This window comes from Ovis aries, chromosome 12, assembly GCF_016772045.2.
Source record: "Ovis aries strain OAR_USU_Benz2616 breed Rambouillet chromosome 12, ARS-UI_Ramb_v3.0, whole genome shotgun sequence".
In the NCBI taxonomy this organism is placed as follows: domain Eukaryota; kingdom Metazoa; phylum Chordata; class Mammalia; order Artiodactyla; family Bovidae; genus Ovis; species Ovis aries.
In genome coordinates this window covers 74,937,136-74,951,795 of record NC_056065.1, presented here as the reverse complement: position 1 = coordinate 74,951,795, position 14,660 = coordinate 74,937,136, and the positions used below count along the sequence as shown (strand labels likewise).

The 14,660-nt window shown below is 52.0% G+C and overlaps 1 protein-coding gene and 1 long non-coding RNA gene across 11 annotated transcripts in view; one reads left to right on the top strand and one right to left on the bottom strand.

Annotated features, from left to right (window-relative positions):
* The window catches only part of LOC114117256 (uncharacterized), a 69,112-nt gene that overhangs the window by 53,968 nt on the left and 484 nt on the right, over window positions 1–14,660 (bottom strand). For all 9 annotated transcript variants that reach the window (XR_009595769.1, XR_006055525.2, XR_006055526.2 and 6 more), the window contains exon 2: window positions 1–13,862. This exon is cut by the window's left edge. This is a non-coding gene — a long non-coding RNA (uncharacterized LOC114117256). The remainder of the gene's footprint in view (window positions 13,863–14,660) is intronic.
* Window positions 13,459–14,660, top strand: part of LOC121816061 (myb-related transcription factor, partner of profilin-like) — a 15,607-nt gene continuing 14,405 nt past the window's right edge. The window contains exon 1 of one of the 2 annotated variants that reach the window (XM_042229274.2): window positions 13,459–14,660. In XM_042229274.2, coding sequence (XP_042085208.1) covers window positions 14,174–14,660 — 487 coding nt within the window. In that variant the 5' untranslated portion in view covers window positions 13,459–14,173. The other variant, XR_006055524.2, reaches the window with a different exon arrangement.

Sequence of the window (14,660 nt, the reverse complement as noted above, 5' to 3'; positions counted from 1 at the left end):
ATGGGAAAACAGGAGGGGCTCTTCCCTTTGAAAGAACTTTTAAAACTCTGTCCAGACCAACCTCCCTGCAAGCGAAATCCCACAGCTGGGGAACATGAGCAGAGGGGAGGAAGAGCCGACTTCGTTAAGCCCCTTTCCTGCCGTACGCTTCGGGCAAGAGCTTCTCGCAAGACCCCCGTGTCTGTCCCTGGCCGTGCTCAGTGCCTGCTGGTGCTGGCCAGTGTCTAACCCAGCCTGGGGCAGGGCCAATGTTCAATCAACATTGTTCCCTGAGCAAAAGCATGGCCATACCGCCCCTGAGCCTCGCCCTTCCATGAGTGAGCTTACCTATGAAACACGAAGGTCAGCACTGTCCTGTCCATACTTGGGTTTTTTTTAACTCTCCAGTCTGCCTATCTGTATAGCATATCCACTAAAAACTTCTAGAGGACAAGAAATTTGGTTTTTTAACTTATTTTTTAATTGAAGGTACACAGATATTCTACATAAGAACTTTTATGATAACAGGAACAAATTTTTCCAAGACGGCCTGTGAACTCTTGCCACATTCCTCCTCCAGGCAGCCTTCCATGATGGGTCAGGATTGCTAAGTTCTCTCAACCCGATACCTGGGTGATAAGAAACTCTAATGACTCCCTGCCACACTCACAGACCCAAGAATTGCAAAACATTGCCTCTCTATGTCTGTAATTGCTGCTTAGCTGGGTATCTGGGCTGGAAATGATGTCACAGGGGGAAAAAAAAAAACCAAACTGGCATAAGCATTCCATATTCTGAATTAGTAATTTAAGCAAAATTTTTTTTGGCCGTGCTATAGGGCACGTGGGATCTTAGCTCCCTGACCAGAGATCAAACCCACACCCCCGGCACTGGAAGTGTGGAGTCTTAACACTGGTCCGTCAGCGAAGTCCCTGAATAAGTTCTAAAAGTTAATTTTTTTTTTCTATCTTCTCTCAGATAAACTTTTTTGCCCCCTGCTCCGTGGAGCAAACACGGAAATACTGAATCTCTCCGCGTGAGTACACAGAGCCTTCCGCCCCTCAGCTCTCCATTGCTTTCTCAAGCTCATCAGGACCACTATGAAGCCTGTCACTTAACAGCGCCTTCAAAACCAAGAGTGACTACAGGGTACACACTCAACCGAGTCAACTCCCGAAGACTCCGGGGAATTAAAAAAAAGGGGGTCTTGCCCCTTTAAAGAGTTCAGTAAGGACTGACGGCTCCCCAGCCTATGGCAGGAGTTTATAACTTGGGGTCTGCGAGTCCTCTGATGGCACCTGGCAAATCATGTGCTGTCGTCACTTTCCCTTCCTCCTGGAGGAAGAAACTACAGTTTCCAGGGAATTCCTACTGAGAACTGGACTCTAAAGAGGTTCAGTTCAGTTCAGTCGCTCAGTCGTGTCCAACTCTTTGCAACCCCATGAATCGCAGCACGCCAGGCCTCCCTGTCCATCACCAACTCCTGGAGTTCACTCAGACTCACGTCCATCGAGTCAGTGATACCATCCAGCCATCTCATCCTCTGTCGTCCCCTTCTCTTCCTGCCCCCAATCCCTCCCAGCATCAAAGTCTTTTCCAAGGAGTCAACTAAAGAGGTTAAGAACCACCAAAACCAAATTCCTGGAAAGCTGGTCCAGGCCCCTCCATGGTTGGCCCACCTGGTACAGAGCCCCCCTCCCCCCGTACACACACCCCCTCCCCCAGTACATTGGCCCCCCTCTCCCGGTACATGGCCCCCCTCTCGGTACATGGCCCCCCTCCTGGTACACGGTCCCCCTCGCTTGGTACATGGCCCCCCTCTCGGTACACGGTCCCCCTCTCCCGGTACATTTGCCCCCCTCCCCCAGTACACGGCCCCCCTCCCGGTACACAGGCCCCCCCTCCTGGTACACGGCCCCGCTTCTACCACTCCAGCCGCCTCCTCCCAACAGGACATTCCCTCCTCAGTCCCTGGTGGTGAAGCCCCACCCCTTCAACACCCGTGCGTGCGAAGTCACTTCAGTCGTGTCCAGCTCTGTGCGACCCCATGGACTGTAGCCGCCAGGCTCCTCTGTCCATGGAATTCTCCAGGCAAGAATACTGGCGTAGGTGGCCATTCCCTTCTCCAGGGAAATCTTCCCGACTCAGGGATCAAACCTGGGTCTCCCGCACTGCAGGCAGATTCTTTACCATGTGAGCCACCAGGGAAGCCCATCCCAACCTCTAACAAATGCACATTTACTGAGCACCTGATGGGGATGCTGTGCGGAGCTAGGCTCTGAGGATTCAGCCACAAACAAGATGGATGGGACCCCCTGCTCCGGTTCCTCACCACTCCTTCAAGTCCCAACCCCTTCTGATTAACAGAACACTTTCTCACACTCCATCCACATTGCTTTGGCGCTTTGTCTTGTGTTCAGTGTGGGTGTCTGCCCCCCTCGGTAAGCATCAGCCCCCTGAAGACGGAGCCCAGCTCGCTTTCACCTTGGCACGCTCCTTCCTTTCCCATGCCCACCCCACTCCATCCGGAAACACAGAGCCTTTCCCACAGGAGGCCCTGTACAAACGTATGTCAAGACCAGAAGCTGACAGGTTGGCGGATGGTCTAAGTAGCAAAGACTAGCCCACTAGGGACAAGCCCTGCTCGTTGATGCGGGCCCAGGGCACGTGGGAGACGGTCTCTACAGCAGCAGAAAGTAACCTGGGCGTCTGTGCCCAGCTGGAGCTGCAGTTCTCCATCCAGATGCTCATCTTTTCAACTGATTCTGGTCACAGCAGCTGGAAAAACAGCTCCAAGCACACGTATCCAGTTGACATACCTCCTACACTGTCAAAACGGATGGAAAGCGAAATTGCGAGAGCATTTTCCATGAATAGGTGAATGGATGGATGGAAGATACGGCACCGTGCTGCAAAGACATACCACCTCTCTTTCTAAGAAGACAACAGCGAAGGCATGGAAACAGCTGAACGTCCATCAACAGGCGAACCGATAAAGAAGACGCAGCACACACACACGGTGGGCTGTTTCTCAACCAGAAAAAGGAGCGAAACGACGCCATCTGCAGTGACACAGGTGCAACGAGAGGTTATCGTACGGACTAAAGTAAGTCAGAAAGAGAAAGGTGTAGGATCTAAAATATGGCGCAAAGGACCCTATCTATGAAACAAACGGTCTCAGACATAAAGAGACTTGTAGTTGTCAAGCGGGGATAGGCAGGAGAGGAACGGGCTGGGAGTTTGGTGTTAGTAGATCCAAACTCTCACATACAGCATGAATGAACAACAGGGTCCTACTGTAGAACACAAGGAACTATGTTCAATATCCTGAGATAAACCATAGTGGAAAAGAATATGAAGAGAGTGCATGCACACCGTAACTCTGCTGCAGAGTAGAAATTAACACAGCATAGTAAACCAATTATACCTCAGTAAAATAAGAAAGAAGGCGGCTGGTTATTCTAGCCAGCTGGGCCATCTCTTCCAGCAATCCCAGTCCTGCTCACCTCCTAACTCAAAACATGCTGGTGCCTCAAGCAGCCACCACGTCTGCATCCTGGATCTGGGCAGGAGACACAAAACATCAAAGGATGGATGGACAGGACAGACCAGTTGTTGGTGTGAAAACGTCGGTCTCTCAGTATTGTCCTGCTCTTTGTGATCCCATGGACTGTAGCCACCAGGCTCCTCTGTCCATGGGAATTCTCCAGGCAAGAATAGAGGAATGGGTAGCCATTTCCTTCTCCAGGGGATCTTCCCAACTCAGGAATCCAACCTGGGTCTCCTGCATTGCAGGCAGATTCTTTACCGTCTGAGCCACAGTTGGGTATACAGTTTACCTGTGCCCGGTTAAGTAAACGCAGGGACATTCTCTTCAATTCGGTAAATGGCAGTCCTTTGTAATGAGCAGCTGGGACCCTCAAGGCCCAGGACCGCACTGCAATGACTATCTCATGGCGGAGGACCTGAAAAGCAGCTCACCCGAAGCAGAAGTGATGCTTCTTTCTAAACTGGAAAACAAGATTCCAGGACTTGCTGACCTCTTCAGTAATGAGTCAGGAGAATGTCGATTAACGGATATCGTTCAAACAAACAAACATTTAACCTGCCCCTTTAAGGTACGGTGACATCTTAAAAGTGGCTAAGAAAGCATTTCCTTTTTGAAAGAAACTTATGTCACAGAAAAACCATTTCAAAAACCAGCATTTGGAAATCACTTCCGCCATTACATGATGATGTTACGAAATTTGATGGAAGGAAGTTGTCTCTGAAACCAAGGATCTATGCACACCCATAAAACAGAATATCCCAACTTGTTTTTAAATCTCTCAGTGAAGTGAATGAAATACAGTGTCTCAGGGGGCTTGAATACAGTTAAATTATAAGTTGAACCCATAATAACATCATTATAGAGAGGACTCTTTCAAAATATTGTGACTTGAACCAGACCTTCAAACTGTTTGGTTCAACTGTCATGCAAAATATGACACCAAGATAGTCTGAAACAATAATACTCAATTCCATGGTTCTTACTAAAAAAAAATGAATCATTCTTAACACATTTAACTCCTCAACAACATCCATCTACTTCTCATATGTGCCCAGCACTGTTTCGTGCCTTTGAAATATAGCAGGGAATAATACAGACAAAAGTCTCTGCCCTCACAGAGCTCAGATTCCAGTGGGGAGAGAGAGAAAATCTAACAGAATTATGTTAAATGGTAATAGTACTATGGAGAAAGGGCTTCCCCAATGGTGCTAGTGGTAAAGATCCAGCCTGCCAAGGCAGGAGATGTAAAAGACGCAGGTTCAATCCCTGGGTCGGGAAGATCCCCTGGAGGGGAGAATGGCCACCCACTCCAGTACTCTTGCCTGGAGAATCCCATGGACGGAGGAGCCTGGTGGGCTGCAGTCCATGGGGTCACAAAGAGTCGGACACGACCCAAGCAACTTAGGATGCATGCACGCCCTATGGAGGAAAACCACTGAAGGGAAGAGATGAAGGAAATGCTAGCAAGGGTGCGGGGGCAAGCGGGGTCCTGGAAGGTAGAGCAGACACGAGCACAGACCCAAAGGAAGGGAGAGCCAGCCGTGCGGCCATCTGGGGAAAAGCATTCCAGACAGAGGGAGCAGGAGGTCCAAAGGCCCTGAAACTGGAAATGCCCGGCTTGTTCGAGCAACAGCGAGGAGGTTGGTGTGGCTGGAGCAAAGTGAGAGAAGGGAAGAACGGTAGGAAAGAACGACACAGAAGCAAAGACCACGGAGGCCCATGACTGAACTATGACGGCCGCCAGCCACGTGAGGACGCCGAGCACATGAAACGCAGCTGGTCCAAACTGCATGTGCCATGGGGGTGAGGTACAGCCCTCAGAGATGAAAACAGTGTTGACATACTGGGTTAAATTATCAAAATTAATTCCACCTTTTTCCTTTTAAATTTAGCCACCAGAAAAGTGTTAAATTATGAATGTGGCACTCCTGTGTAACTCACTGTATTTCTACTGGACTCTGTTCATAAGTTATGGAGTCTTGTAGGCCACTCTAGGGACCATGGGTTTCACTGAAAGCAAAAGAAGCCACAGCAGGTTTTTGAGCATGGCAGGGATCCTCCCGAGCACGGGGAGGACTACAGCCTGTACAGGGCGGAGGAGAAGCAGGTGAGCGATGATGCTGGCCTGGACTAGGGTGATGGCCGTGGAGGCAGCTCTGACTAGTCATATCCTACGTCTGATACATGTTACAGGCAGAGTGATGGAGATTCACTGGTGGACGGGATGAAGGACGTGAAAGAGAGAAGTGAAGCGAGGCCACAGGCATTACGGATGAGTAAAACCAAGACAGGAGACTGGGGGAAGAACATATTTACGTGGAAAAATCAGGAGCTCACTGTTGGGCGTGTTAAGTACGAAATGTCTATTAACATTCAAGTTGAAATGTTAAGTGGGCAGATAGACACACAGAGCAGTACCTCAGGAGAGAGGCTGGGCTTGAGACAAAGAACTGGCAGTGGGTGGGGCAGTCATCGGCATGTTGATCTTTCTTTTCATTATGGGAAATTCCAACACAGACAAAACTAGAGATAATCGTATGATAAATCTCCAGGTACCTACCAGCCACCTTCAACCATTATCAAGTCATGGTCAGTCTTGTTTATCTCACAGAATTCCTCTGGAGCGAATTCCAGGCAGCATCCATACAGGGGGTATATAACGGCATGAGTCGGGAGAGGGCCACAAAGAGAATCAGAAGAGGGAGGGGAGAAGCCCGGGCCTTCTAACAATGAGAAGTCAGGGAGCAGAGATGCTGAAAGGGACGGCCGATAAGACAGGTGGAAAACCAGAAACACGCTCCCTGCAAGCCAAGTGAAGAAAGAGCTCCAAGGGAAAGGGTATGACCAGCTGGGCCAACACTGCTGGAGCCGCTGATACCAGGATGAAGACCAAGAAGGGACCGCTACGTGTAGCAGCAAGGAGGTCACCGCTGGCCGTGGCCAGAGCGCTGTTGCCCGGAGCGGTTCGGACAAGCCTGACTGGGGAGATGAGAGAGGGGGAGTGAAGGAAGCAAGGACTGGAACGGTTTGGGGCAGTAGCTGGAAGAGATGGATGGGGTCAAAGAAGCATTTTTTTTTTAAAGATGGGAAAAATAGCAGCATATCGAAACGATCTAGTTAGCCAGGAGGAGAGGGAGGTGCTGAAAGAGCGTCCTGAATACGTCTCAGGATGAAATTCTGAGCAAAGAGCGGCTGCCCTCAGACAGAACCGTAAGTAGTTCACGCGGGAACACAAGACACCCAATCATTTTCACTTTTTATTTTATAAAGTGTATGATGTATTATTAGAACAGCCTTGCTGTATATAAACACGCACACAGACACAACACACAAGGAAATTTGCCTAAAAGTTTTAACCAATACCAGAGCACAATCAAAATAAAGATTAGTTAGAAGAAAATAAAACCATATCACCAAAGGCTACACTATGTAGCCTTCAGAAATACATATCTTAGCATATTCATATAATCGGTATTATCTTACGTGTACAAGAAAAGATCTAGAGGAGGTGAAAGTTTTTTTATCTAAGAATACATTAATTTTTATGAACTAAGATTTAAAAAAAAAAAAAAAAAGGCTCAGACACTATAAATCAGGAACCGCAATATACCTGCATTTGAACTCGAAAACTGCAACAAGAATCATGAAAATGAAAGTGAAAGTGAAGTCGCTCAATCATGTCCAACTCTTTGCGATCCCATGGACTATAGCCCACCAGGCTTCTCTGTCCCTGGGATTTTCCAGGCAAGAGTACAGGAGTGGGTTGCCATTGCCTTCTCCAGGGGGTCTTCCTGACCCAGGGATCGAATCCAGGTCTCCCACATTGCAGGCAGACACTTTACCCAGGTGGCCTAATCGTTAAGGGCCAGAGCCTCGAGGTCCCCAGAAATTCACAGAGGCAGAGAAACAGCTGCCCTGCTCCAGGAACAGTCCCGCACCACGGTGTGTGCTGAGCCCTGTGGCCACTCCGAACACCTTCCATGTGTTTCCACTCACCCCTCTACAAGCCACCAGTCAAGCTCAGCGACAAAGGCTCAGGCCCAAGAGCGTCTTGCAGACGCACGCAGGGTCAGCTAGTGACACTGTTGGAATCCCCGGGCAAGGCCATGGAACGTGGACCTGCCGCAGCCGCCACAGCCGGGGACACCACTGATCACCCACGTGAGAGGACAGCATGAGAGCACCAACACCAAGCCCCAGGACACGGTGGATCTGTCGGACCAGCAGGGACGCCTGCGGCCACCCAGTTTGGCCAGCTGGACAGGGTCGGGGACAGCCAGCAGGCCCTCGACAGCACCCACGCGGTCAGACTAGAAGCTCCTCAAGAGAAAGGCCGGCCTGTCCACCGCAGCGTGCCGGCTCCAGTGTCTGGCACTGAGAAGACTCGCGAGAAATACTTATCAAACGAAGGAAAAAACGACTAGTTATGTTACACCACAAAGACAAGAGGAATAATGAAGGATGCTCAAAAATCACCAAATGGTTCACAAAACTCAGGAGAGCTGTTAACGGTAGCCGACTGGAGATGGGGGCAGGGCAGCTAAGTAAATCTGAACTACAGAACTGCACAGCATCGAGCTTTCCCGAAAGAGCATCCTCTTTCCTAACAGAGACGCTGAGATTGATCATGAACAACATGAAACATGGGGACCTTGTGTGGAGCTTGATTCAAACAAAATACCAACTGTGTCCAAAAAATATAAAAAATTGAGACAAGCAAGGGAAACCTAACTGAATGGATAATTGGTGACGTTAAGAATGACAGTGCTTTTGCTGGGAGTGATACTACGGGAGTTATGTTTTTTAAAATAATACTTTTTAAAAGATTCATCATGGAGTATTTATGGATGAAATATGATACCTTGGATCTGCTGTAAAATCATCCAAAAGGGGAGTGAGGGATAAGGCTGATGGATGTACAAATGAAACAGACAGTGCTGTGTGTAGATTACAAGATAAAACTGAGTGGCAGCCACCGAGATCACTTATGCTCTTTACCTTCGCAGATACACGAAAACTTCCACAGTAACTATAACCTCAAACTGCAGTCACTTTCCCTGTGCCTGACCAGTGCAGAGAAATGTGGTATTCTGGGTCATGTCTGGTCATGATCGTATCACTGGGAGGAGGCCCGCCGGTCAGATCCGACGGCCACTGCCAGCATCTTCCCCTGCTTCAGCTCCGTGTCCGCCCTGGGCCTGTGATGCCTCCAGGCTCCCTCCCATTCTGGTTTCTCCTCTCCTGACTCCATCCTACCTTCCCTGCCACCGGCTGGTTCTTTTTTCTTCCTTAGCCCCTCTGGCTTTACCCGGTCACATGGGGATGGTGACCCACCTCTTTGTCCCAGGTCATTCTCCTCCTTTCTCACAGTCCGAAGGTCAAAAGTCCCTCCTTCCCGACAGGGTCAACCTGTCTGCATCCTTTCTCCTTAACAGCACCCACATAACCAGTCTGTCCGGTTGTTATTAAAGAGCCCATCTTGGCCCTGGTTTGTCACGAGGGCTCCTGTGAGCTCCTGTGTTGCTCCACTTACCTCCTCAGGACCCTCCTGCTTTCCAGGACAGACACCGAACAGGGCTGGGTGAGTCAGTTACAGGGACGTGGGAGCCTGCACGGATGGGTCAGCCAGTTTCAGGGGTGTGCGTGCCTGCCAAGTGCCGAGCGCAGTGCCCCACACTGGGCCGCTGCAATGAACGCGACAGACACAAATGCGCTTGCCTAAAGCTTATGATCTGGGGAAGTTCAGTTCAGTCACTCAGTAGTGTCTGTCTCTTTGCGACCCCCTGGACTGCAACACGCCAGGCTTCCCTGTCCATCACCAAGTTCCAGAGATTACTCAAACTCATGTCCATTGAGTCAGTGATGCCATCCAACCATCTCATCCTCTGTCGTCCCCTTCTCTTCCCGCCTTCAATCTTTCCCAGCATCAGGGTCTTTTCCAATGATCTGGGGCAGGTCCTATTAAAATCGGTTCAACTGCCCACATACCTTCCAGACTATTCTGTGAATCCTCTAGATATCTGTATCCCCACCAAGCTTTGCACAATGCCCAACCCAGAACAGATCGTTAATAAATCTGTAGCAAATGAATGTTCCTCCAAGTCAGTGCACTTGTCTGAACATTTATGGAAACCCGCGTAGTGTGGGGTCACCTTGGACTGAAAGGTAGTGTGGGGTCACCTTGGACTGAAAGGTATTTAGAGAGGATTTTTGATAAAGACCTTTCTTCTTTTTTCTTCAATGAGAAGAAAACGTCCCCGGGGCCTCTGGGGGAAATGTGTGTAGAGGAGGTGAGAAGTAAGACTTCTAGAGCCAGGCTTACCATTGCTGGCTAAAAGCAGCTCTGGATGTGCTTAGCTTCTGTCTTCTTTGCTATTCTGGGTCGTTGGCTCCCGCCTCCCCTGGCCAGCCTCCTCCCTTCCAGCTGCAATGGGAATAAACCTCAGCCACCACCCGCTTGCCCCCCTCCTGCACGGCTCTGCACACACTGTTTCCTCTCGCCACCAAAGTGTCTCACTTTCTACCTCAGCCCTGAGAAGAAGCGACCCGACTGCCCTGAGGCTGCTGTTTTGTAAAAGGAAGAATTTGAAATTCATCCTGTTCCTCGCCAGGAGTTCCCCTGAGACTCCAGTTTAAGGACTGAGTCAAAAAAAGGTGGAAATCGGGACCCGAGAGGACCCAGTACGGTTGGCAGCAAGGATCCCGAGTGCTGGGATTCCAGCCTCGAGCCACCCAGGCTCACACCCCACCAACCCCAGGCAGCGGGGCCGGCTCTGGCAGACAGGCCCCGCTGGGCTGCAGACCCTCTCTGCAGACGCATCTTCAGGGCCTCCAGCCAAAAGGGCACAGTGAGGCCAGAAGTGGCAAGGCAAAGGTATCAAGAGAAACACGCCGCAGGACTCGTCAAAACCTATGGGCCTCTCCTCCACACCAGACACCGGTTGGTCCACTCTCCTCTGCAGGGGCGTGAGAAATGAGAGGGGAGGTAGCTTGTCACACCAGGGCCCCAAGCCATCCCTGACAAGGAATTCAGGCCTCTGGGCTCAAAGAAGTGTCTGTGCTGGGGGATGCTGGGGGCTGGGAACAGAAAGGCTTCAGGAAAAGGGATCCACACAGAAGGGGCTTCCCAGACACGGGGAGTACTATCTTGGGGCTGACTCTAAAGAACCTACCACCTCACCTGCTGCCTCATCCTCTCATGGGATATCACCAAGGAAGGCCCAAGGCACAGTCTTCAAGAACCCCAGGAATCTGACCATGGCAAGCACCCTCAGTGGTGACCCAAGCACTTTTCTGGTGTTCTAGGACAGGGGTGAATTTTTTTTTTTTTTTTCTTTCAGGGCAAGGCAGTAAAGACTTAGGCTTGCAGGTCATACAGTTTCTATTGCGACAACTCGGCTGTACCAACGCAGCGTGAAAACAGCCAGAGACATAAACAGTGGGCCTGTGTGCCAATCAAACTTTATTTACAAAAGCAGGCATCAGCCCACAGGCCAAAGTTGGCCCATTCCTGGTCACTGGGGAAAAACTACCCTTCTAGTATTTCCACGCTCCCAAGAAGAACACGGGCCACCCGCTACTTGCAGGGCTCCCGCCCAATCTGGAGACAGGGGCCTGGTCTAGGGATTTCTCCCATGCCCCCTACCACAAAGCACCAGAGAAATCTGGGCTGCTGGTTTCAAACGTCTGGTCTTCAACAGAAACCTTGGCAAATGCAGGGAAAAAACTGGACGTCCTATCTGAAGTCTTCAGAGCTGGAAGAAACTAGACCCTTAGACTAGGCCTTAGCCTGGAAACGGAAGTGACGTGCTCACGATCGCGTTGCTGGCAAAGGCCTCTGTCGAGCGCTCTTATTCCTGCAGTGGTGACTGGAAATGAGCCAGAAAGAACAGCCTTGCCGGCGGAGGCTGAAGGCATATGGCGCATCTCTGTAGCACAGGCCAGGGCCTCTCAGGAATTTATAAGCGGATCGTAGAGCAAAGGTCAAGGAGAGAGCTTGGAGAGGTAAGCGCACATATCTATCTTTCCAGGACATATCCTCCTGGACATAGTTACCAGGGAGAAGAAAATTCAAACAGAAACCTGAACTTCAAAAAAGGGTGTGGTTTGGTAGGAGATGTGGGCGTTCATTAGCAGAAATCTGGTCCGGCAGTCTGGGCGGGCCCTGGTAATAAGTGCCAGGCTCAGAGCCTCACCCAGCCCGAGGCCCATGTCCCAAGCCCTGGGATCTCTCTCTCCACACCTTCTCAGCAACCTCACACCTTCAAAGCTTCGTAATAATACGGTTTCCTCCAAGTGTTTTCCCAGAACGGATTTCCACCGCAAATTCTCTTTGCCTGACCATAAATATTTCTACTCAGACACCCTGCCATTGTCTTGGGCAGTGTGTCCAAAGGCAAATCAAACATGACTCCCCCAAGCAAGTTTGAACCTTGATTCTGCTACTTCTGTCAATCACGAAGGCTCAAAACATCAGCATCTTATCTTGCCCATGTCCTGTCCCCAAGCCAAGAGGGCTCTGCGAACTACCTCTTCCTCCACTTTCTTGCAGCCTCCACCTTAATCTATCACTTCCAGTCTGGAATACTGCCAGTCTCCTGCCTGGAGCCCCAGAGTCTAGGCTTGTAACCATGCCAGCTGATCTTCCCTGGTATACGTATCCCACTCTCATCTACCATGATCTCTTCAAGGTCCATCCTACTGACCTGTGTCTTCGCAGTTCCCAGAACCTTACCTCACATGGGAGGCACCAAAAAAACACTGAATGAATGAGTTGGAGCTTTCCTCGGGAGCCACAGCCACACCAGAAACCTCGGGGCCTTCCCATTTCCCACCACTGCGCACCCAGACCACCACACTCTCCAGGCCTTCCATCATCGCCCCCGCCCTCCCGCCCACAGCTCCTACCATCCCAGGCACAAGCTCCATCCAGCTAATAAATGCCTGGCCTTCCTCGTGGGCCAGCCACTCCTGCATCCACATCTCTGCCCACGCACTCTGCTCACCCTGCCCTGCAATGACGTCCATGCCCTTCCCCCTCCATCCAGGCCAACTCCTCCTCAACTGCCAATTATTGAGCTCTAGGGGGGATGGGGAACGCAGGAAAGGGAAAGATGACCGAAAATGGGGAAGGAGGGGGCCTGATATGAACACACTGGGGTCTCTGATCCCTGGAGCCATCACTCTTCGGGTAGGTTGCACACGATTAGAGAAGGAAGAGGTGGGGGGAGGAGCCAGATTTTTCCACTGAACGAAAGGCATGATTTTCATCACTGCTTCTGTTGCCCTGGTAACCAGGGACAGCCCAGTGGAGAGTACGGTAAAAGAACACCATGTTTATCTTTGCCGTCTGATCCACTTCCCTGAACACCCTTCCCTGACCATCCTCTGGCCCTAAGGCCGGCTCCAGATTTCTTAGAAGGCCACTATCATCCCATCCTTCTAGTCACTCTTGCTCAAAACCTCCATTTCTCGCTCTCTTTATCCAACCCTGTGTACCGTATATTCTTCCACTGCAACATTCTGGGGGGTCATCTCACCATACCCATTTGCTACGCCAAGGGATCCCGAGAACAAAAAAGTGGCCTCAGAGCGCAAGAAGGGAACCCACTCCATCAGAAAGTCCACGGGGCCAGGGGGACATGGAAGGGACAAGAACGGGAGGAAGGCCGTCCAGCCAACCACTCTGGGTCAGCTCCAGACGGTGGGAGTGAGCTCTCCTGGGTCCCTTCCTACAGCCGGGACGAGCAGAGGGAGCCAGGGTGAGCATGATGGTGTCGGTCCGCCCACGAGCTTCCACAGATGCGGACTCCCACACGGACACAGCGGCTGTGCGACCCGAGAGCGGAGACGCAGCGCTCGCCCCGGGAGATTATATAAGCGTTATATAACATGGTGGCACCAATCAGCACGGCGACGCCGCAGCTGTCAAGTGCCAGGGACGGGCCGAGAGCAGAACCAAACCCAAGGGGCTGGAGGCACAGCCCTCTGGCCGCTGATGCCAGAGCAAGGCCGGGCGCTGGCCGCCGCAGCCCTGTCTCTACATGCTCCTTCCACCTCAGAGGACACAGAGGGAGACTTGCCTGGCTCCGCGTTCTTCTTCCCACGCCGGGCAGCAGGGAGGTGCGGCTGCACCCTTGCACCCTGGCCCCAGGCAGCCTCCGTCCAGCTGCCCTCCTCCCCGGGGAGCGGCCGGGGAACGGCAGGGGAGGCGCGGGGCCAGCCGCCCCCTCCTCTCCGTCCCTGCGCCACAGTGTGTGCGGGGAACCGGCGCTGCAGCGGCTCCGGGATTGGCTGGGCCAGCCTTCCCTCTGCTGTGTCATTTGCAGTTCCTCTAAAAAACAAAACAAACCGAAAGGGAAAGAGGAAAAAAGAAAAAGAAATTAAGCATATTTGGCAAATGAGAATCCCAAATTTTGGTCGATGGCTACAGACAAAGCTGGAAGGGGGGGGGGTGGTCTTAAGGACATTACCTGCTTTCCCTAGAGCTCCCACCTCCCACCATCTCCTGGCCCACCCACCACCTAGGAACTTAGTCTGCAGGCCTGGAGACTGCCGTTCCCCTCCGGACACCGCCCCCACCCCCAGGTCCTTCTCCCAGCCCCCATCTCGGGAGCTGTCCCCGTGGCTGAAGCTGCCAGGAGGATGAGAGGGCATGGCCACCCGCCGCCCCCACCCCCAGCCGCTGCAGAGCGCTTAGTGCATGCGGCTCCCAGACATGCAGCGGGGAGCCCGGCCACCGGCCGCGGCCAGTTCCGGGCAGTTCGGGGCCAGGTCTTCATCCAACTCCTCTACCTGCACCGCCACACCCACGTCATTAATTTGGGGGGCGGCGGGCATCTAACAGGGGCATTTGCCCGGTGGCATCTCTGGCTGCGCCTGCCTCTCTCGAGCCTAAAGCCTCCGGCCTTCCCGCCTCCTCCTCCAAGCGCACCTCCGCCCCCCACCCCACCGCGAAGAAGGGGCGAGAAAGAAATACGCATTAAGATCACAAGCCTTCCCGCACCATCGCTCGCCCCCTCAACCACCTGTCTCTGCGCTCTCCTCCCCCACGGCCTTCCTCAACTCCAGGGCGCCCCCCCTCTGCAGCAGAGGGGGGCACCACGCCCACTGCGGAGCCCAGAAGCGGAAG